The sequence below is a fragment of the Pseudovirgaria hyperparasitica genome (genome assembly GCF_010093815.1).
Source record: "Pseudovirgaria hyperparasitica strain CBS 121739 unplaced genomic scaffold EJ05scaffold_2, whole genome shotgun sequence".
NCBI classification, from domain to species: Eukaryota; Fungi; Ascomycota; class Dothideomycetes; order Acrospermales; family Acrospermaceae; genus Pseudovirgaria; species Pseudovirgaria hyperparasitica.
The window spans coordinates 2,363,640-2,384,315 of record NW_022985550.1 but is presented as its reverse complement, the minus strand read 5'-3'; the positions used below and the strand labels follow the sequence as shown (position 1 = coordinate 2,384,315).

Sequence of the window (20,676 nt, the reverse complement as noted above, 5' to 3'; positions counted from 1 at the left end):
GTGTGTGTGTGTGTGTGTGTGTGTGTGTGTGTGTGTGTGTGTGTGTGTGTGTGTGTGTGTGTGTGTGTGTGTGTGTGTGTGTGTGTGTGTGTGTGCGTCCAGGGTCCAGTGACATGCATACAGAGGATTTGACGATGAGAAAAGTGGCGAAACATTGAGTCTGCCTGCTCGGTTTGGATCATGGGTCTATGGGTCTATGGATGAGGAAGGAGGGAAGGCGGGGTGACGAGAATAGAATAGGTATGACGTACGACGTGACAGATTGAAGGGTGGATGAATGTCACGGGTGTCTAGGTATGTAGGTACTAGGTGGGTAGGTACTAGGTAGGTACACTGATACATACAGACAGGTACACACATCAACACAGCAACGTAGCATGCTTCCAAACAAAAAGTACCTACCTAAACACCTCTCTCAGCACACACACACACACACAAGAATCCTTCCCCTCCTTCACTCACTCCATCATCCATCACCCATCCATCCATCCATCCCTACCCAGCCCGGCTCCGGCCGATCACGGTATGTGATAAGATAAGCTCACAAACCCACCGCTCCCCGCACACACGCACACACACACAAACACACAGACACATGCACACATGCACGCTGACGCTTGACCATGAGCCATATTCATGCCGTCACAGCCAGCGTCAGACAAACGACCAGTTCCCAGACCAGACCAGACTACACCAGAACCCATGACGAACGGACGAACGAACGACCGACCGACCGAACCAACCCCGCTTGAACGATGTCATCGCGGCCGTGCTATGGGATAGGACTTAGGTGAAGGTGAGGAGGGGATGAGGAGAGGAGGGGGGAAGGGAAGAGTGCACAGATCTATGTTCTTTCTAGAGAGAGAGGGGGAGAGTAGGGTGATGACGACGACGACGACGAAACAACATCTCCTTCCCCCCCCGCTCATCTACGGAATGGATGTGTGTATATGGTGTTCGCGGCGATCGTTGCATGGTACATAGATGAGCGCATGAGCGGTGCCCGAGTACTATTATTATTAGCATAATAAGCGTGAGAACGTAGAAGTGGCAAATGCAAAGGAACGAATGCTGCGTCAGCCAGTATCATGGAGTATACAGATTCACGTTGCGCGATGTATCATTCTAGCAGGATGACGGACACTATAACAAGCGCGCCGGCGCCCGGGGCGGGGCGGGTGTGGGTACAGCTCGTGCCTTGATGCCTTAAGAGTGAGAGGTGAGGATATTTACGTCCGTAAGGCGACCGTGGCCTAGATGCCAGTACAGATGCCCAGACGCTAAGGAAGACCGAGTGAGGGAGCGACAGCCGTAGGTGGTTCTGGCGTAGTTTCGGTCGGTCTGTCGGTTCTTCTGGCGGCCGCCACAAGCGCTAGTTTTGCTCATCCCCCCTTGTCAACATTTATTGATTTGCCCGTTATGGATAAGCGTGGACGGGGTTAGAGCGGCACTCCTAAATCCCGGCTGCTTTGACTGCAAATCGGTCGTGACAGCATGGACCTGTAGATCTTCAAAGGAACGCGGTTCAAATGCAGGTGGTAAAATGGCACGCTATGAGATGTCCTTTGCATCACACAATAACGTATATTATAGACTAGTGAATTCTGTCCTCGAGACAAGTAAACCACTAGATGAACCCCTCACCCACTGCTCCTCAGAACAGTTCAACACAGTTATGTGCTTGCCTCCCTAGATGCCCTACGAAGGCGTGGTATCATAGAAATCCCATGAAATTAGGTAGTACGCCGTTGCAAAATGCTCAATGCCAAGTCCCGCCGAAATGCTACCGATGATGTGACGCCAAATTCGCTCATGCATATGGTTGTTGTAGATTGCTGATGTGGTCAGACTGTAAATAAGATCGACTCGTGTCGGAAATGTGACGTCCAGGGTAGCCTAGCCACTATCGCTATCGCTGGGGCTTGTTTCAGCTGAAGTTGAGGACGAAGTGGAGTATGACGATTCCGATTCAGATTCAGACTTAGTGTGTGGTGCCAGGGTCCACCTCCATAGCCGATTGCGTTTACGACGGCCAGCGATCGGAGTCTCGGGACAGGAGTCTTCGCTCTCTGAATCCGAAGAATCGCGTTTTGAGGGTATCATGGGCGAGGACTGCGTGGAGTCATTGCTACGGACTGAAAGAGTCGGTGAAGGTGATCTGGCTGGTGGTTCAGAAGAGGTATCGGTGATATTGCTGGAGGTGTGAATCTCGAGTTCGCAGTTCGTGTTCACCTTAGGCGTCTTGGGCGGCTCTGGGATGATAGACGCAATAGACGTGTCGAGGTCTGAATGCTTTGCCGTGTAGAGTGTGTTTGTGATCTCTTCTACAAGAGGCTCTTTGAACGATACCCTTTTGATAGGGGGGAAGAAAGGCCGAGTCGTCATTTTCCTAGGTCGAATCTGTGGATATGGGCTGTTGCTAAGAATAGATGTGATGTGGTGTGAGAGTTTGTACGGTGGAGGTGTGGTGAGAGACTCTGTCGAAGATGCAGATGAGGCTGTCGCGGAATCGTATCGTGGAGTGGATTTATTAAAGGAATCCTGGGCGACTTCTGAGTTGTCATTGGACGTGTTCAGCTTCAGTGAAGGACGTCCTTGTGTCTGGGTGGGTGCGTCGTAGGCGTTTGAGAAGGTATTACGGGCCGTTGGCGATACTGCCGAGAGAGTTTCCAGGCGTAGACTTGCACCCTTTCCAAACGATCTGGTCTGTGATGCTGATGCGGTGTTGAGCGAAAGCTTTGGTCTTCTCGCAGTGGTTGGAGAGTGTTGATGAAGAGAAAGAGAAGATGGAACTGGAGCGGAAGGTAATATGGCCAGAGAGGAAGACATGGTGGAGGAGGGAAGTCGTGAATCACGAGACGAAGTAGTGTCTGATGGCTTCGCCATGTGAGGAGGAAGCGAGGTAGATATGGCCAGCATGATGTTGATTTGTCTGGCACAGGTAACAAGATGTCTTTGACTGAGCAGCGTGGCTAGTCGCAGATGTCTCAGAGATGACACGCAGCTGTGAGGCTTGGGGAGGTATTGGCAAAGCGGAGGTGCTATTATTAAAGCATGAGAGCAGCGAAGTGACGGAGGCTGTAGGCAGAACAGACGACTATTATAAAGAAGGGTGGGAAGGGAAAGGGAAGGCTATGATATCGACAAGAGGATAGACATTAATAGCGGGCGGGAAGGTTTACTTTTAACCTGGAACATGCATGAATAATGAGGAGCGAGCGCGCCTTCCATGGTAGGTAGGCGGGAGAAGAGAGCGAAAAAGCGCCTATTAGATTTCATTGGGAGGAAGGGACGTGCGCAACCACTGGCCCTGGAGTGACCTTCCACCCAGTGCCCACTCCGCACACACCTCTCTCTACCTATTCACTATTTATTACACACTAATTAACACACGACACTGTCTACACTGCTACTACTGCCTAGATAATTACCATGTATACGTACACACGAACAAAACACGCACGGGACGCTGGAGATGACTCGGTAATTGAGTGGCCATTCGCATCTGTATCTGTGGCAAGGTCGAGCGTCACCCTCGAGATGTGCAGGCGGCGTGTGCATCGCAGGTTTTGAGGGGTTTGGGGGGGGGGAGGGTGTGGAGCAGCAAAACAAGAGGCAAATAGGGCGCTGGATACAGTACGCGTCGCAAGCGCTTTTTTGTTGCGGCTTTTGGGGGGGGAGAGGCGGCCGGGTGGGCTGTAGACTGGCGGTAGACTGGCTGCTCAGGCCCCCGATGATGGTGCAAGTTGGCTCTATAGGTAGCTGGAGTGGCAGCCAGACCAGCCAGACCAGCCAGCCACCTCCATCCACTCCCAACTCCTACTCCTACCCTACCCCCTCCCCCCCCCCTCTCCGAAACAAAAATCCTCCTCTATAGAGCCTATGGAGCCTATGGAGCCCCCCGTTTCACCGCTGCCACAAACCTCTTTTCTATTTTCATTGTTCTATTTTTATTTTTGCCATAGCCAAGACCACTTCCTCTCCACTCCTCGCCCATTCTCCTTGACTCCCACTGTTCCCTGAAGCGCCTGTCCTCGATCTTTGACGGCGATACCAACGGCACCACAACCATCAAAACCGTCATGACGAGCGAACTTCAAACACTCAACGTCGCCTTCCATCGTGGTGATCTTCTTTACTCAGCCGTCACCCGTCTGAGCATCTTACTGTACTCTACAACCGGCCAATCGGCCCCCATTCATCAAACCCCGTGCTAGTCAGCCTGACCCTGGGTCCTCCAGGATACGATTACGAGCTTTCAGGGATTCTTGCCTCGATACATGTTTGATAGCAGAAATCAAAAGAACTCTTAGGACTCCAGCCGTCTCTGCTCCACATACGCAACACGCCTTCCAACACTCCCCAAGCCGAGCCTGGTAACGCGCAGCATGCACACATGGAAGTCCCTTTGGCAAGGCTACCAACTCGTCCATACGATTCGTCCGTCATCCTCCACTTTGTATGTCTGTCATGTCCGCTCTGCTCTGATTCGTGCCTTGCTGCCCCCAAAAGCCTTTTGGCCTCTCTCTGCATATTTGGCTCCTTTGGGATTTCATCGGGTGACTTCCTGCTAACCATCGTATCTGCACCATAGGATTATGTATGTTGGCTCCCATGCCCAAATCCTGCCTCTAGATTCAATCTGACTTTATCGTCCTTCAGGATTGCTTCTACGCTTCCGTCTTCGAGGCCGAAAATCCTGCTCTCAGATCACTACCACTTGCCGTGCAACAGAAACAAATCATAGTCACGTGTAACTATGAAGCAAGACGCAGGGTACCTCCACCTCCACTTCTAATTACTGTCCGACACAACAAACACACAGTGCTTTTGCTGATCTATCTACTACTCAGGGCCTACACAAGCTTCAACTCGTCACTGATGCTAAAAGGACCTGTCCTGATGTTATCATTGTGCTAGGAGAAGACCTGACCCGCTTCCGCAATGCGTCTAAAACTCTGTACAACTTCCTCCGGTCCTTTTCGTGGAATGGCAAAGTGGAGAGGCTGGGCTTCGACGAGGTATGTCGTTTTGATAGCGCGGCTGCTGCTGCCTCCACACATTCGTGACACCGTCCATGTTATGGACGGGTGATTACATGCCATTTACAATTTCCGCTGCAAGCTCGGACTGACTGAGCAACTTCAGGTGTTTCTGGACGTCACAGACTTGATACGTTTCAATGTCGATCTCCTAAATTCGCAGCATCTACAAAACTCTTTCTTCTGCCTTGATAGGTCGGACCCCACTGCGGGATTCAACTTTGATGCAACCAGTGTCACGGGACACACGCATGGGATTGAAAGCCGGGGGATCTCATCACCCAATCCAAATCACTACTCAAATCCAGACGAGGCTCTCCGGTTGCGGCTTGTGCTGGGGTCTCACTTGGCGCAATTCCTACGTCTACAACTGGAAGAGAGGCACAATTACACCTCTACGGTAGGGATATCCACGTCCAAGCTTCTCGCCAAGCTAGTAGGAAATCTGCACAAACCAAAAAGTCAGACTACTCTCATCCCTCCATACACTTCGGAAGGTAACGACGAAAATTCGGTCACTTCCTTCATCGATGGCCATGAGGTCGGCAAAATACCAGGAATCGGTTTCAAACTGGCCCAGAAATTACGACATCTCGTTCTTGGAAGGCCTGCTGATCTCAACAATGGGCTTGTCTACGGAGATACAAAAGCACACGTATCCGTAAAGGATGTGCGGACTTACCCAAACATGTGTCCTGAACTTCTGGAGAACCTTCTCAGCGGTCCTGGTGCTCCCAAGGGCATTGGTATCAAGGTTTGGAACCTCGTCAACGGCATCGATGAGTCTGACATCAGTCAAGCAAGGGACGTTCCACGGCAGATCTCATTAGAGGATAGTTACCTCCGCCTAGACACATACTCACAGGTTTTGGAAGAGCTGAGAATGCTCTCAGTAAGTCTATTAGATAGGATGCATATCGATCTCATGGAAGATGAGACTGGCATTTATCCGGAAAGCGAGTTAATGGAGATACCCGCGCCGAAAAGGTGGATAGCTTTCCCCAAAAGCCTCCGCCTTACCACGCGACCGAGACCACCACAAAATCCAGATGGTTCTCGCAATCGTAGCTTCGCACGTATCTCACGTTCGCAGCCTCTTCCAAATTTCGTCTTCAATAACAACGAAAGGAGTGACGTGACTGCTGAGCGACTGGTTGCAGAGGCTTTGATACCACTGTTTCGAAGACTTCATCCAGAGAAAAGTGGGTGGAATTTGAGTCTCATCAATATAGCAGTCACTGATATTGTTGAAGCCGCTGGAAACACTAAAGACGCTGCTGGAAGAGATATCTCCAAGATGTTCAAGCAACAAGATACAGTTCTCCGCCAGTGGAGACTCAAAGACACAGATGGGCCGGGAGACAATAGGGATTCGCCACAACCATCACCAGGCAATTACAGCATGCGACACCCTACCGAAGTTGGAGCTTCTCCTGGTAGTCATGGTTCGTTGACTATTAATGTGACTTCGCCACAGCGAAAAATGTCGACTGCAACTACTGATCAGCAATCTGGCCTACGCGGCTCCGAAGACTGCATTCTCCTGTCCTCTCAAAGCACCATACATGATAGTAATACTGACATGCGTAAAAGCATTGAAGACACAGGATGGGTATCAGACGAAGACACGATATCTAGTCTTGCATGTCCTATCTGCGGAGCGATGATGCCGGCCTTTGCAATGCAAGCGCACGAACGATATCACGACATGGGCGATTGATATCGGCGCGGCGCAGCTGTGCGCGACAGCCATGCATACACGCAAGTCATCACACTAAGACATGTGACAGGAAGCAGCTTGAACAGAGCTGTGCGCTCTCCTATATCGTTTCAATCAATGTCCAGGAAATCGTAACGACTGTTCAAAGAGATACACGTGAGCATTGTACAGTACTTGTCCATCAGTTCCCGCGTCTATGCCTTTTTACACCAAAAATGACCTTACTTATATTATAAGCCCTGCATTTAAAAACAGCGGCTAAAACTTACTCTAAAAATTATAAAAATTATAATTTATAACTAAGGTGATACTTCTACTTAGAATTCTAAAATAGAGTTTTGAGTGGGTATAGAAGTATTTTAAAATCGGATAAGATTAAAATAGTCGATTTTTTCCATATAAAATGCGAGAAAATAGTAAGTTTTCACTATCTCGAGTTTATTACTATCTATAGAGAGCTCTAAGTTTTTTTTAAAACATCTATCTATTTAGAAAAGGTAGTTCTAGTTATTATTTATAATCCTAAGAACTTTTAGAGTAAGTTTTAGCCGCTGTTTTTAAACGTAGGGTTTATAAATAAGGTCATATTTGGTCATTTTGGGTGTAAAACCTCATGACCTCGGGAACTTATGAACGGGTACTGTAGATCAAGGTCAGGAATCAGGAACGTGAGGCTACTATTGCATGACAGCACAGGCAATACTGTATGAATCGCCAAGCAATCAGGATCAAACAAGACCTGTCCTAGTATCCCATCGTAGATCGCACTCAGGACGCTATGGCAAACTCGCACGGCACAGCCTTGCATATTGCGCAAACGTTTGCACCGGATTGCTTGTCAATTTTGCTTGAGCACCGCATACCCTTCATCAACACCCTGTCTCGCGTGATTAGCACATTGGTGGCCTTTTCTGACCAAATATTGCTTCTACGCCCGCAAAATACCTCGAACACAACAAGCATCCTCGAGTACCGACCAGAACACCTACCTCTCAGCAAAGCAAATATACACGAAACAGCTCGATCTCATCCCTCCTCGTACGTGACAATCGTTTGTGGAGTCTTGAACTACAGTACCCAGTGCAAATTCAGTCTGGCCCGTGCTTGTCCGCCACGCCCGGTCGCAGTGACAGACTATCGAGCACCCTCGTTTTGTGTAATATCAAGCACCCCCACCTCTAACCTCTTTAATAATAGATAGCCCGGCCCGGGTAGTCCCGACTCCCGGGGGGGTCGAAATTCCTATCCGCTAATTCTGATTTCCAGTCACATATCTACGCATATACTCTTGAGATACCTTGATTAGGAGGGTTCGGGTTAGGAGGGTTCGGGTTCGGGTCAGAACAGGAGGATTAGTAGGGTTAGGATATGGAAGAGCGAAGGGTGCTTACGCCCGGTCATTCGTAATAACTACATCACCTCCGGAGTCGTATGAAAAACTTATATAGGTAGCTTATATAGGTAACTTGTATAGGTGGCTTATATAGATAACTTGTATAGGTGGCTTATATAGCTATGTATCCTAAGTACCGCACTATATTCACTTCCGAGGCTATTAATTAATGGGTCAGATTGGGGTGCTTGAAATTGAGGGTGCTCGATAGTCTGTCACCGGTCGCGCGCCCTTGCTATTTCCGCGGTAGCTATATTTAGTATGCGGGCAACAATAACAAATAGGGGTGATCTGCATAGGAAGGTGCCCTAGGTACTCTACACAACTCTGAAATACTTATATGGTTGGAAATAGACTACAACCATATCAAAGCTTTAGCTTCTTGTAACGCTTCCAAGCAACGGTACAAAGCTTAGCAGAGGCAGGTAGGTCATTGATGGTACTTATGGCACACGCACGCATGAGCTTTTCTATGATTAGCTCACGTCGCAGATCGTGGAACGGCTTAGCGCTAAACACGCGTTTCTGGCGGCCCTTGCGGCGTTGTTTTTACAGTCGAAAGCGGGACGATCGGCCATGATTTATCACAAAATAGGCGGACAACACACGTTTCTTAGAGGTCTCTCTCTCCCTAACAGGCAATTATGCAAATTGGAGGTCCGAGCTCGTCTCAAGAAAAATTTTTCTTCGTGCTGCATGCAGCACATGTTTCAGTTAGGCGTCTTTGTGTTGTTGAGGTTGTGTGTGTGTGAAGTATCATGTCATCGGATAGCTTTTCTTACTGCGTTGGAGGTTGGTCATACCGTCAATGGGTATAGACTTTTTGGGGCCTAAAGGAAATCTATGATTTTATTAATGTTAATAGCCCTTTCAATCACTTGCTTCTTATTAGATCTTCCATTAAGCTATTCATACATCCGTCCTTCTCACTAAAAAACCTAACGAGCTAGGTACCTACCTACTCGTGCACGCATCTTCTTTGCCCCTGTCGTCCTATCTTAAGGTTGTTCTGCTTTCATAGTTGTGTCTAAAGTACATAGGAGTATTAAAGGTAGATATAACAGTTAATTAGATGGGGACTACCTTCCTCTTCCTCTTATTATAGACTAAATTTAATAGTTTAGGGCTTAAAAGGATAGAGGATGTATGGCCTTATTACTCTCTGTTAAGCCAACATAAATATATTAATATATACACCCTTATATAGAGGTAGAGAGGTAGAAGGACAATCTAAGATGGGGGTAAGGTGAAACGAAAAATGCCAAGCTGGTCAGTCAGGTTCGACGAATGTTCTTAATGGTAAGCCGGTGGGCCTTGCGCGATTTCCAAACTTCCAAAGCTGATTAGCCTTATGACGAGTTCAACCAAATCTAAAATAGCAGTCTTCAGGTTTCAGGTTATCTGGTTCTGCATCCTATAAGTCACATACATACCTTTTGTCTTTCTACTGTCTAGCAACCGCATTTTTTCTTATGTACTTTACAGATATTCAAGATGTTTTTGTCCTCTGGTATAGTGCTCTTTCTCGCTCTCCTCGGCACTTTTATCATTCCCTCCCTAGCAGTAGATGAAGATGAAGATGGAAGTTATGCCCTCCATCATTCATGCGACCAAGACTATCCAAGGGCGAGGTATGCTCTCAATGAGGCCATACGTATGGCTCGCATAGCTGCGACTGAAATGGGGCGCGGGCTTTCGCCGCCCCTTCTTAATACCTATAAGCTTATCTTCGAACAATCCAACGTAGAATCTGGACCATCTGAAAGGTTCCTGTTTGACAAGGTTCGTAAGACCTTCAAGGAGGTCAGTCGGCTATACCAAGACGACTGGGCCCACGCAGAGATCAAGATTTACTGCGACGATAGGCGCTGGTCACCGGAGGTCGGCCAGGTGCTCGACCCGAGAGACTTTCCTAATAACGTTATTCCGGATGATTTACTCAATCCACGCCGTGATCCCGACTTGCAAAGATGGGTTGATCTCCAGACTGGAGAACACAGAGTGGGTGTACTGCCCTGCAAATCCGGCCTCCCTGATTTTCACGACTGGCGCAGTACATGGCAGTTCGACAATCCCGACGCGGTCACATTCACATGGTGCGGTCCGAATTGGCATGATATACGCCATAGAACGATCGAGCTGGACCTGATGTTTGCGAACCTCTCAGACGTCGATATGGATCATATCACTATATATTACCTCTCTCACGCGTTCCTTATTATGATTTTGCTTGCACCGCGTTTTCACCGTACGTTCCCCCTCATTCTCTTTTTGCTCTCACTGTTTTTGTTGTGCTGCTGTGGTACGAAACGGTTGCTGAATGGAGAGATTTTGTAGTTCGAGGCAGAGAGCATGGCTGGTTCAGAAATATAGGACTTGTCGTCGAAGAGGCGGTCGAAACCGCGCCTCCTCATGGTAGGTTCTCCCGGGTTCTCGCACGCGGCCACCTGACACAGTTCTTGACCACTGATACCCTTGTAGCTCTTTTTGCTGCCCTATGTCTTCTGGACAGGATGGACATTGGGCTTCATAGCAACGCCGTGCTTCGAGTAGCAGGGAAGCTCGAAAGGAGGAACCCAATTCAATTTACACACCCGTTTCCACCTCCACTTGCACAGCCACTCCCACCGAACCTTCCTCAAGTCTAGACTACATGCGGGGAGGCAGAAATGGGCCCTCCATCATAGACCCAGATGGTCCAACCCGTTGTCCGTCCTGGCCGTCGATCCGAGGTTGGGGGCCGGGCAAGGTTTCTATTTTCCAAAGTAAAAAGGGAGGTTTTCAGCGCTCTGTACATATCCGCTAACCTGCTATTTTTGTATATCTATCTACATGCGAGAATCTATGGCATACATGCTCGCCGAATAATACATATGTACCTTACCCCCGCCTTCTTCCGAATACAACGCATCCCATAAGTCTATCCTCAGACGCCCCCCGGCTCATGTTGTTCTCATGTCCGAGTATCTCCTTCTTCGTCCCTCCATCCGGAATTGGATGTTTCCATTCTAGCATTATATCTCTTTCTTCACACCCCAACCCACAAGAAAGCAAGTAAAAGGGGCAAAGACTTCACAGACCGCACACTGGCGTGTCCCCAGCTTATCCCACATGCTAATCTCCCCGTATTGCGCAGGAGAATTGGTGAGTAAATTACATCGCGATCCGACGAACGAGGGCATACGTTGCACTTTCTCGCAGGCGTGTATGTTCGGGCGAGGAAGGGGAGTAATCTGGTATGTTTGTTTTTTGTACGGAGGAGGTGCGTGACTCAAGTTTCCATCGGAAGGGAAATACTTGTGGTGGTATGGACTGAGGGGAAGGGGTTGAGTGTATTATGGCATAAGTGTGGTCTGAGTGCTGCTAAGAGTGAGATGCGAGACCGTTACGTCGAAAAGAGAAGGAACGTGACGAGACCAGACATACCACAATCCGCGGATATCTACATGCTCAAGAAGATGCTTCAGTTCGATTTGGTCGTCAATGCTTACTATAGTAACAGCGGAAAGTGTTATTTCATTTCAACAATAAGGCCACTCATCCAGATACTCATCCGTATTAGTTCCTCCTTGTATCTCTCCGACTGCAAACCTTAAAGATGCCCTGCTTTATCATTCTTATAATAGTGTCCTACAATGTATGTAACTGTAAGTAGCGGTGCCTCATTCAGCTCCTCTAGATTTGCTCTCGTTGTGCGGCTCTAAGTTGGAGTGCTAATCTGACAAGGATGTTCCATGTGAGGGACTGGCAGTTAGACTAGCAATGGGAATATGGCTGCTAACATCAGAGTGGGAGGCGAGCTTGATGGAAACGAATTCCAGTGATAGAGCGGGCCCAGCATCAACACGTTTGGTGACACAAGAACCAACAGCTTCTTAATATTTCGTGACTTGTGTGCGATGTACGGTTCACACACGATCAATCCTTGTTACTACTGTGCAGTAATTATAGGGACCGAATTTGATAGGCATCGAAATATGCGCAAAAGATTCTGCCAACACAAGATCTACGTCTCTCCTTCCTTGTACCTCTCTATTGATCTATAATAGTATACGACCGGGCCGTACGTGACCATGACACGTCTTCCTGATACACATCGACCTGCTCCGATGACGACTTGGCCGACCGTTTGTTATGCGCGGCCTGAACTTGAGATAAATTCCGAGATCACTGAAAGGCTCAGCTGGTGAAAGGTACTTCTGCATGGATATGCACAGTATGCGACTTATACATAAGGCCGTGCGGAAGTCAGACACGAATATCAGTCAAACGGAACCTCTTGTTGCGTCGGTCTATATGTTACCAATTTACAAAGCTCGTAGTATCATAAAACAGGAGGACGGCCACCAGTCCACCTCTGTTTAGACTTGTCTAATCTACAACTCGTAGTTAAAATTGACAAGCTTAATTTCCAGTCTTGCCCGTGTGAGTCTGTAGTATTGATGAACACACCAGATTCTGTTAGTTTACACAGCGCCGAGCGTCGACGCCAGAGTCTCCCTTCGAACAGCTCCGAGCGCCAGCCATATGAATACACAAACCACTCTCTCATATAGAGACGAAGAAGCTCTTCTCGCCCTCCTGTGGATTAACTCTGCTCCGCTCGATGATCGGATCCGCACAGCTAACACGAATCCTTTCCACGGTTGCCGGACTGTGCAAGTTAAGCACGTCCTCAACGCCAAACTGCTTACGTGCTGCTTTGAGTGCTTCTCGGATTGCGAAGAAGACTACTGATCCCATAAACAAAGGAGGCTCCCCTGAAACACATAGTCAGCACATCATAATCTTTCACCACGGCAAGCAAGGAAGAGGTAAACTCACCAACACCACGACTCCGCTGAATCGTTCTGAGATTCTCCCACTGCACGTCCTTCAACAAGCTCACATTGAATACCTGCGGGATGTCTCTAAAGCCTGGGATTTTATAGTTCCCAGGGCCACGCGTCGCAATCTGGCCTGTCGCTCGCATCCACAGGCTCTCTTCGGTCGTGAACAGGCCCTGGCCCTGCACGAACGCGCCTTCAATCTGTCCGTAGTCAATGGCCGGATTGATGCTGCGGCCAACATCCATCTTAATGTCGGCGCGCCGGCACGTCCAATCACCCGTGAGCGTGTCGATCTCAACTTCGGCGGCGGAGACACCCTGTGTGAAGTAGTAGAACATCATGCCCTTGTTTGCGCCCCATACATATCCAATCTCGGGTGTCTTATAGAAGCCCTGGGCGGACAAGTTGACGCGATCAAAGTATGCTGCGTGGGCAAGTTTACTCATTGGTGTGTCCCTACCTAGTTTCTCTCGATACGGCTCGAGACGCTTGTTGAGTTCTGAACAGGCATTCCAAATAGCATAACCATTAAGGTCGCTGGACGCAGAAGCAGCAGTTGATGAAGTGTTCGCGACTGTGTTCGTTGCGGTCTCGGAAATGAAGACATTATCCTGCGGGACGCCGAGGGCTTCAGCTGCTATCATGATCATTTTAGTATGCAGGCCTTGGCCCATCTCGGTGCCGCCGTGAGCGAGCAGGACGGAGCCATCATGATAGATATGGACGAGAGCACCGGCTTGGTTCAGGAAAAGCGCAGTGAAGGAGATACCAAACTTTGTTGGGATGAGAGCAAGGCCGCGCTTGTTCCATTTGTGCGTCTCATTGAATTTCTCGACTTCACGTTCACGACGCTCGTAATCAGATTCTTGCTTGACTTGATCCCACATTAGGGGTACAAACCAGTCCTTGAGTTCCTGGTTGAAGTGAGTCTTATCACCGGACTTGTACATGTTGAGTTCGCGTAGCTTGTTGACAGGAATCTTCATGTGATCCGCGACTTCTACCATCATTGACTCACATATGAAGATTCCTTGTGGGCCACCGAAACCTCTGAAGGCTGTGTTGGAGACGGTATTGGTCTTTGCGACACGTCCGCGAACCCACATATTCGGAAACTTGTATACACCATCTGAGTGAGATAGAGCTCGCTCGACTACGGCACCACTGAGATCCTGACTCCAGCCGCCGTTGTTGATAATATCGCAGTCCATGGCTTGGATCCTTCCGTCCTTGTTAACAGCAACCTTCCACCGTCCCAGGAAAGGATGCCGCTGCCCGGAGGTCATGATATCTTGGTCTCTGTTGAGCATACATCGCACTGGACGACGCGTCTTGTTCGCAGCTGTAGCGCATATACCAGCGAGCTGGACGGATCTTGTCTCTTTACCGCCGAAACCTCCACCCATACGCTTGACACGCGTTACGACTCTATTGGCCTGCACTCCACAGAGCTTCGCAACATATGCTTGCGTCTCTGCTGGATTCTGGGTGCTACTGAAAACTTCCAGCTCACCGTCCTCAGGCTTTGGTACCACGCAGCAGGCTTGCGTTTCAAGATAGAAGTGTTCTTGACCACCCATACGCGCGATTCCAGTAAACACGTGGTCAGCTTCCGCGAAAGCCTTTTCTGTGTCGCCTGTCTTAATCTCCTTGAAATGGTCGAAGTAGCTTTCCTTCTCGATCGCCTCCTCGATTGAGAATATAGCAGGTAGCTCCTCGTACTCGATCTTGACAACGCGGGCTGCTGCTTCGGCATGTTTCGCAGTATCTGCAAGGATCATACCAATCGGCTGACCGGCAGTAAACACTTCATCGACCGCAAAGAAGACCTCATCGCAGACTGGCGCACCCCACCGATTTGATTCTGGTGTTGCGCAATCTCGGTGGTCAACCCACTCTACTACACCAGGTAAATCAAGTGCAGGTGAAGGATCAACATCCAGAAGCCTGGCGTGTGCTTTGGTTGAGAGCACCATGACTCCATAAAGCTCATTCTTTTGCACAGGAATGTCGTCCGTGTATTGGGCTTCGCCAGTGCACTGCTTCATCGCTGCCACATGTGGTCTTTCCGTCCCCAGAATCTTCTGCTCGTAAGCTTTACCGGCGCTGTGGTCCTTCTCCCCCCTGGAAATATCTCGTTCGATCTCTCCAACCGCTTGTGTGTCGACTTCGCCCTCCGCAGCGCCGAGCTTCGAGAGTACTTCATGATAGAACTTGTAGAAAAAGCTTAGCGCTAAAGACTTGCGGTAGGTTGCCATGCCGCCTGGGACGCCAAACCGAAGGTCAAAGTCTTTTTCGAGCGCGTTCATAGCACCTTCAAGAGTAGCCAATTCTGTCCATTTCTTGTCGTGTAGGTACTCCATAGTCTTACGAGCGGGGACTGTTGTTGGCGCCATACCTCCATAGATAAGACTGGTGCCCTCGACGGTGTGGGACTTGTCAAGCGACACACGTAGTGCACCATTCACGATCGCAATGTCATCATCTTTCCTCTTGGCTTGCTTGTAGGCTTGGATATACTCGCCTTCACTACGGGCCGTAGGAATTCGTATACTTGCGATAATGGCGTCTGGAGGGAGTGCTGTTGTTCGATAGCCTTTGAAGAACTGCGTCATTGGTATCTCAGTCGTCTTATCCAAAGATTTAGCGATGAGTACAGCATTCGTAGCAACAAACACCGGGTTGAGATCAGAGATTGGCGATGCTGTAGCTAGATTGCCTGCTGGCGTACCGACATTTCGGATTTGACGTCCTGCAAAATATCGCAGCTGCTTGAGCATTGCCGCGAACGGCTGTCCTTGAACCTCACCGTAGTGCTTGATCGCTTCTCTGCAGATATTCTCCAGATCCGTTAGCGCAACGTTTCCGCCTATCTTGAGATGATCCTCCTCAAAGTGGTATTGCCTTAATTCTGGGATGTCTCCGACATAAACCGATACGGAATACTGCATGGCCTTGAACTTTACCTCGATCTGAGTCTCAGTGCTACCTCCTATAAGTTTGGCAGATGGATATACGCTTTTAATTTCTAGTAGTTGTTGCAATGTGACTGGTCTGTACCACTTCTTGCGCTTGTTCCCGAAAGCTAGAGGCTTGAATTCGTGTTTCCGTAACCTTACTGGAAAGATGAGCTCTGTCTCTGGCTTGTATTGGATGAAATCTGGCGGTGTAAACTTCTTGACTGACTTCATGTCTCCATTAATGCCGTCGGCGCCGTCTTTGCAACAACCGCCTCCACTCCCCTTGTTCATGCAACATCCGGTACCTTCATTTCTAGAAGCTTTCCCGCACATTGTTTTCACGCTGAAACTCTGTGCCGCATCCAATATCGGCCTGTATCCTGTACATCTACAAAGATTCCCATCGAACGCTTCTTCGACATCGTGTTCGTTGGGATTAGGATGGTTACGTAGAAGAGCGTATAGACTCTGGGCGCTTGTCAGACCCTATCGTCAATTGTTGTTTACGGATACCCTACCATGACTATTCCTGGTGTGCAAAACCCGCACTGACTGCCATTACTCTTTGCTATTCTTTCCTGGGCCGGATGAGGCTTCTTCACGCTTCCTATTCCTTCTACGGTTATAACATGTTTGCCGTCGACACTGACGAGGGGTGCAAGACACGCATTCACGGACGCATGGTAGATGGTTTTCGTTGTAGGATTATATTGTGATATGACCTATGCATCTATCAGTAGATGTCCGGAGTGAGTCTTCCTTCTGCTTCAAGACTTACTACTGTGCATGCTCCACAACCCCCCTCGGCGCATCCAAGCTTTGTCCCCGTGAGTCCGATACCCCGAAGGTATTCTAGCAGAGTGACTTCTGGATCTGCGGTGTCCAAGATTACAGGCGTACCATTGAGATAGAACCGGAGGGTATCATCATATACGGACGTGATCGACTGCAGAGACTGTATCGCCTCACTAGAGACAGCTGGCTCTATGAGACTTGGTGCCATAACCACAACCACGTTGGCGTTATCAAGTATCAAATGCACGTGGAGAAGGAAAAGGGTGGTAAACAGAAGTGTGTCAAGTGGAATGAAGAGAGCCTGCGTCTGACGATGGAGCAAGTGGGGTGGTTGAGCTATTCTATGAAGCCTCAGAGGCAAACGAGTAAATGTAGGCTTGAGATGTCCGGATATAGAAACACAAACGAATCAGAGATTGGCGAGAGCCGCTTATCACCAGTTCGCAGGTAGGCGAAGTCCGTTCCGGGGATGCGCTCGAGAAGTTAGCCCAGGGACCCGACAGGATCGGATCATGTGATTCAGAGAAAGCAGTAACGCTTGCGGCGAGTAATTATTACTAGTGTTGATTGGATAAATTTAGGCCATTCTCCTAGGTCGCTTTCGTCGTCCAAAGCTGTAGTCCTCCTTCGATGTGCCTCTGGTCAGCTGTAGTCCTGTTTCGTTCTTCGCATTAGTCATGCGCCTCATAGAACGAACCGTCTACGTCACCTATCAAGGGCGTCAATAATTACCCCGCAATACGAGTGTTCCAATTCCGAACATCCTAGTTGTTGTACGTAGCTGGGGAATACATGCTACTGACAGCAATGACTTCAAATCGCGGGATATCGTAAGCCGCAAACAATATCGTCTGTTATTCTTATCCATCCACAGGACATATGGCTATCAAAATACTGTACTTGGTGCACTATGCCCATTTCCGGTAAACGTATGGTTTGACTGGCCGACCGTCTACCTCGGGTCCAATATACCGGTATACAGACTGTCAAACAATCCCACCACATCAACCTATACATTTCCAGTCTCCTGTTTATTTTTTGTTCACTATCCCCTCTTCATACATCAGAACACCCATAGCTTTTCAGCATGACTGGCCGTCTCGAATTAAAGGTCGCCATCGTCACCGGCGCAAGCAGTGGGATTGGGAGAGCTATCGCTCTGAGGTATCACGAGGAAGGGGCGTTTGTCGTTTGCTCTGACATAAACGCCAAGGCAAAGGACAAGTCCGAGCAAGACATTAGCACTCACGAATTTATCATCAAGGATGGCGGCAAGGCGATATTTGTAAAGTGTGACGTGAGAAGCGAAGAAGAGGTAGAAGCCTTAATTAGGCAAGCTGTGGAAGAATTCGGACGACTTGATATGTAAGCCTAGGTTTCATTCATCGATTGTCGATTCGCCATACTCGCTGCTTTTGTCTAAGTCGCAGCAGTATGGTCAACAACGCCGGCATTGCATCTGAGGCATCGCACCCTATGCCATTATGGGAGCAATCGCTGTCGAACCTCGAGACAACTCTGAACGTCAACACGAAAGGGGTCTTTCTGGGCCTGAAGCACGCTGTGAGGCAGATGCTTGCACAAGAACCTCATCTTAACGGAGATCGTGGCTGTGTTGTGAACACAGCCTCAATTTTCGGCTTAGTCGGCGTCGCCGGGAGTGCTTGCTACGTGGCGAGCAAGCATGCCGTCATGGGCTTGACGAAGTCCGCGGCACTTGAGTGCGCAAAGCATAAGATTCGTGTTAATGCATTATGTCCCGGTTGTAAGTTTCTGTGAGGTTATAACATGCTGAAGCTAGAGCTAAACGTGCATTCAGTTACTATGAGTGCGATGACTGATGATTTTATGAAAAACAAGCCCGTGGCCTTACATTATAGCACTTTGCATCCGCTGGGCGGGTATGCAAGGCCGAAAGATCTGACTGGTGCAGCAGTTTTCCTAGCTAGTGATGATGCCTCCTGGATGTGTGGACAAGGACTCACAGTGGATGGAGGTTTTACGGCGCAGTGATCAGGACCCTTATCCCTCTATCTTGTCCGCTTGTACGTATTGATAAGGGCTCAATCTGGCGCAAAATCATTTGTGATCTTCCGATGCTGAGCCAACTGACAAATGTTTCCTGGCTTCAGTGTATAGCCGCTTGATAGATGTCGCCCTCCTTCATTTTCCGTCAATCTCCCGCCTCTATGTCTCCATTCTGTCAGGGTCACTTTGTCTACATTTTGCGGACCAAGTGGTCTGATCCTTGCTTCCATGTTACCCCTGTATCTTAGAAAGTGTCCGCCCACAATCCATTTCACATCTTTGACAGTTAGACACAGATCGGGATTCGCCACAGAAAACTTTATCGCCCAAGTGAGCGTCCGTGCTTCGATTCCTAACGGCCAGTGTGTGACTCCCTGAGCAAGGGAAGCAAGTAGTGGGAAAGTGCGCGATGCAGGAGGCACATCCCGTGGAGGTGTAAGGCGCGTTGTGGATATATCTTTGTTGGACTTGTGGACATGTCTGGCGGCTGCGCTCGTATTCTCATGACGCCGACCGCAGGTAGGCTTCCTTAATATCGACGATGCGCACTGTCGAGTGAGGCAGCCATCATTCCGGTGCCAGTTCTGCTACGAGTCAGCATATCGACGGGTGGTATAGCAACGATCCGATGTACTTGCCAACATTGAAGAGAGATCAGACGCTGTATAACCGTTGCTAATTAGACGGCAGCAGATACTCGGCCACTGCACGTGGTTTGGGAAGAAGGCCTGAGTTTTTAGCCATCTCTTTGTAAGTTATGGGTTGTTGACTCACGAGAATTTCTTGCGAGCTGATATCTACATCAGGAGGAAGGTGGGCATTAATATTCGGTGCAAGTTTGAATATAAGCCGATCTCTCTTTCGCCGCTGGACCTTGCATGGTATTCCTGGAGAAGATTTTTGCGTGGTCCATATCGTCGCCATGTGTATACTTTCGGAGCTAGTGTCGGAGGGCTGTAGATTGGACTTCGTATTGTCCCTTTTAAACTCTTGATATTTTTCCATAGAGACTAATAGCTTGATGACTAGTGATTTCGGTCTTGGTATGGGGAGTTTAATGATGAGAGACTTCGGCCGAGAAATCGGCAGCTTCACAAGCAATGAAACTTGCGTCGATTGGCGCTTCTCGTTGAGATCAACTAGTTCTGAGGAGTATTTGTCTTCAGACTCAACGTGGTCGAATTGCTCGACAAGATCATGGTCAATACTTTCTTGTCTGATTCTATGGAGACAATGGTCAGTGATACGGCTGCGGATGCTAGCCGCCAGGCCGATCTCGACAAGGTCATATCTGCTGATATCAACAGACTGGAGCGGTAGTACAGAGCGGACTGTCGTAATGGACGAGCGCGTCGGAAACTGATCATGGCTTTTCGAAGCTATATCTTCCACGAGACCAGATGGGTAAGCCAAGTCATTCGATATATCGACCAAGTCTGCTGATGGTAGAATACTTTGGCCTCCACCTCGAAAAAGACTATACCGCCTTTTGCGTGGGTCAGCCGGACTTGGCAAGAGTGCCGTAATTGAGGCTTGAATCGGCGAATACTGATCTAGTGATATACGACGTCGTTTGTTCGAGTAGAATGATACATCGCTGTGAGGACGCTTGTGCTCTTCAACAGATACATCTGTTGGTGTGAAGGTGAGTAATGACATGGTGAACTTTTGGCAGCGTGTCCTGCGATCTTAGAGCCGCGATTTCGCGATACCACGAAATTTATTTTATCATTGGAAGGTTCGACAAGCATCATAATGCTTTTCAACAATGTTGGCAACAACGGTGTGTTGGCAAGACAAAGTAGGAATTGCGTGCTTGGTGTTGACAAAGCTACAACTTGCGACCAAGGGAAGCTTTGAGGCACAGTGTCGACCTTCGACACTAGTGAAGATGTTGAGTGCCATTCTG

At 48.8% G+C, this 20,676-nt stretch overlaps 6 protein-coding genes across 6 annotated transcripts; 3 read left to right on the top strand and 3 right to left on the bottom strand.

The window, feature by feature from the left end:
- Positions 1 to 1,460: 1,460 nt before the first annotated feature.
- On the bottom strand, positions 1,461 to 3,223 carry EJ05DRAFT_473289 (uncharacterized protein). Its single transcript, XM_033743371.1, has one exon. The coding sequence runs from the start codon at positions 2,917 to 2,919 to the stop codon at positions 1,897 to 1,899; it is 1,023 nt and encodes a 340-aa protein (XP_033604827.1). The 5' UTR covers positions 2,920 to 3,223; the 3' UTR covers positions 1,461 to 1,896.
- A 1,173-nt stretch (positions 3,224 to 4,396) lies between these two features.
- EJ05DRAFT_507924 (DNA/RNA polymerase) lies at positions 4,397 to 7,221 on the top strand (the record flags this gene model as incomplete). Its single annotated transcript, XM_033747963.1, has 5 exons — positions 4,397 to 4,459; positions 4,595 to 4,600; positions 4,663 to 4,776; positions 4,854 to 5,021; positions 5,149 to 7,221. The coding sequence occupies 5 exons, from the start codon at positions 4,397 to 4,399 to the stop codon at positions 6,760 to 6,762; spliced, it is 1,965 nt and encodes a 654-aa protein (XP_033604826.1). The 3' UTR covers positions 6,763 to 7,221.
- Positions 7,222 to 9,502: 2,281 nt separating this feature from the next.
- On the top strand, positions 9,503 to 11,024 carry EJ05DRAFT_535594 (uncharacterized protein). Its single transcript, XM_033749262.1, has 3 exons — positions 9,503 to 10,403; positions 10,493 to 10,570; positions 10,637 to 11,024. Exons 1-3 carry the CDS (start codon positions 9,650 to 9,652, stop codon positions 10,801 to 10,803), a joined length of 999 nt encoding a protein of 332 aa, XP_033604825.1. The 5' UTR covers positions 9,503 to 9,649; the 3' UTR covers positions 10,804 to 11,024.
- A 1,393-nt stretch (positions 11,025 to 12,417) lies between these two features.
- On the bottom strand, positions 12,418 to 17,348 carry EJ05DRAFT_448794 (xanthine dehydrogenase). Its single transcript, XM_033742316.1, has 4 exons — positions 16,723 to 17,348; positions 16,463 to 16,666; positions 12,980 to 16,412; positions 12,418 to 12,915 (listed from the first exon to the last, which is right to left on the bottom strand). The coding sequence occupies exons 1-4, from the start codon at positions 16,945 to 16,947 to the stop codon at positions 12,704 to 12,706; spliced, it is 4,074 nt and encodes a 1,357-aa protein (XP_033604824.1). The 5' UTR covers positions 16,948 to 17,348; the 3' UTR covers positions 12,418 to 12,703.
- A 10-nt stretch (positions 17,349 to 17,358) lies between these two features.
- On the top strand, positions 17,359 to 18,752 carry EJ05DRAFT_461162 (NAD(P)-binding protein; the record flags this gene model as incomplete). The annotated part of the gene is made up of 3 exons (XM_033742631.1): positions 17,359 to 18,104; positions 18,173 to 18,504; positions 18,559 to 18,752. The coding sequence occupies exons 1-3, from the start codon at positions 17,827 to 17,829 to the stop codon at positions 18,750 to 18,752; spliced, it is 804 nt and encodes a 267-aa protein (XP_033604823.1). The 5' UTR covers positions 17,359 to 17,826.
- Positions 18,752 to 20,616, bottom strand: EJ05DRAFT_207645 (uncharacterized protein). Its single transcript, XM_033739796.1, has 3 exons — positions 19,542 to 20,616; positions 19,406 to 19,495; positions 18,752 to 19,351 (listed from the first exon to the last, which is right to left on the bottom strand). The coding sequence occupies exons 1-3, from the start codon at positions 20,424 to 20,426 to the stop codon at positions 18,803 to 18,805; spliced, it is 1,524 nt and encodes a 507-aa protein (XP_033604822.1). The 5' UTR covers positions 20,427 to 20,616; the 3' UTR covers positions 18,752 to 18,802.
- Between the last annotated feature and the right edge of the window lie 60 nt (positions 20,617 to 20,676).

Bases quoted from the DNA above. Each gene is read 5' to 3' on its own strand.
- EJ05DRAFT_473289 (XM_033743371.1), bottom strand. From the start codon at position 2,919: ATGCTGGCCATATCTACCTCGCTTCCTCCTCACATGGCGAAGCCATCA.
- EJ05DRAFT_535594 (XM_033749262.1), top strand. From the start codon at position 9,650: ATGTTTTTGTCCTCTGGTATAGTGCTCTTTCTCGCTCTCCTCGGCACT. The intron at 10,404-10,492 runs GTACGTTCCCCC...GAGATTTTGTAG, and splicing joins GCTTGCACCGCGTTTTCACC to TTCGAGGCAGAGAGCATGGC. The intron at 10,571-10,636 runs GTAGGTTCTCCC...ATACCCTTGTAG, and splicing joins CGAAACCGCGCCTCCTCATG to CTCTTTTTGCTGCCCTATGT.
- EJ05DRAFT_448794 (XM_033742316.1), bottom strand. From the start codon at position 16,947: ATGGCACCAAGTCTCATAGAGCCAGCTGTCTCTAGTGAGGCGATACAG. The intron at 16,667-16,722 runs GTAAGTCTTGAA...ATAGATGCATAG, and splicing joins GTTGTGGAGCATGCACAGTA to GTCATATCACAATATAATCC. The intron at 16,413-16,462 runs GTAGGGTATCCG...ACAAGCGCCCAG, and splicing joins GCACACCAGGAATAGTCATG to AGTCTATACGCTCTTCTACG.
- EJ05DRAFT_207645 (XM_033739796.1), bottom strand. From the start codon at position 20,426: ATGTCATTACTCACCTTCACACCAACAGATGTATCTGTTGAAGAGCAC. The intron at 19,496-19,541 runs GTGAGTCAACAA...CTAAAAACTCAG, and splicing joins TCAGCTCGCAAGAAATTCTC to GCCTTCTTCCCAAACCACGT. The intron at 19,352-19,405 runs GCAAGTACATCG...GACTCGTAGCAG, and splicing joins CTGATCTCTCTTCAATGTTG to AACTGGCACCGGAATGATGG.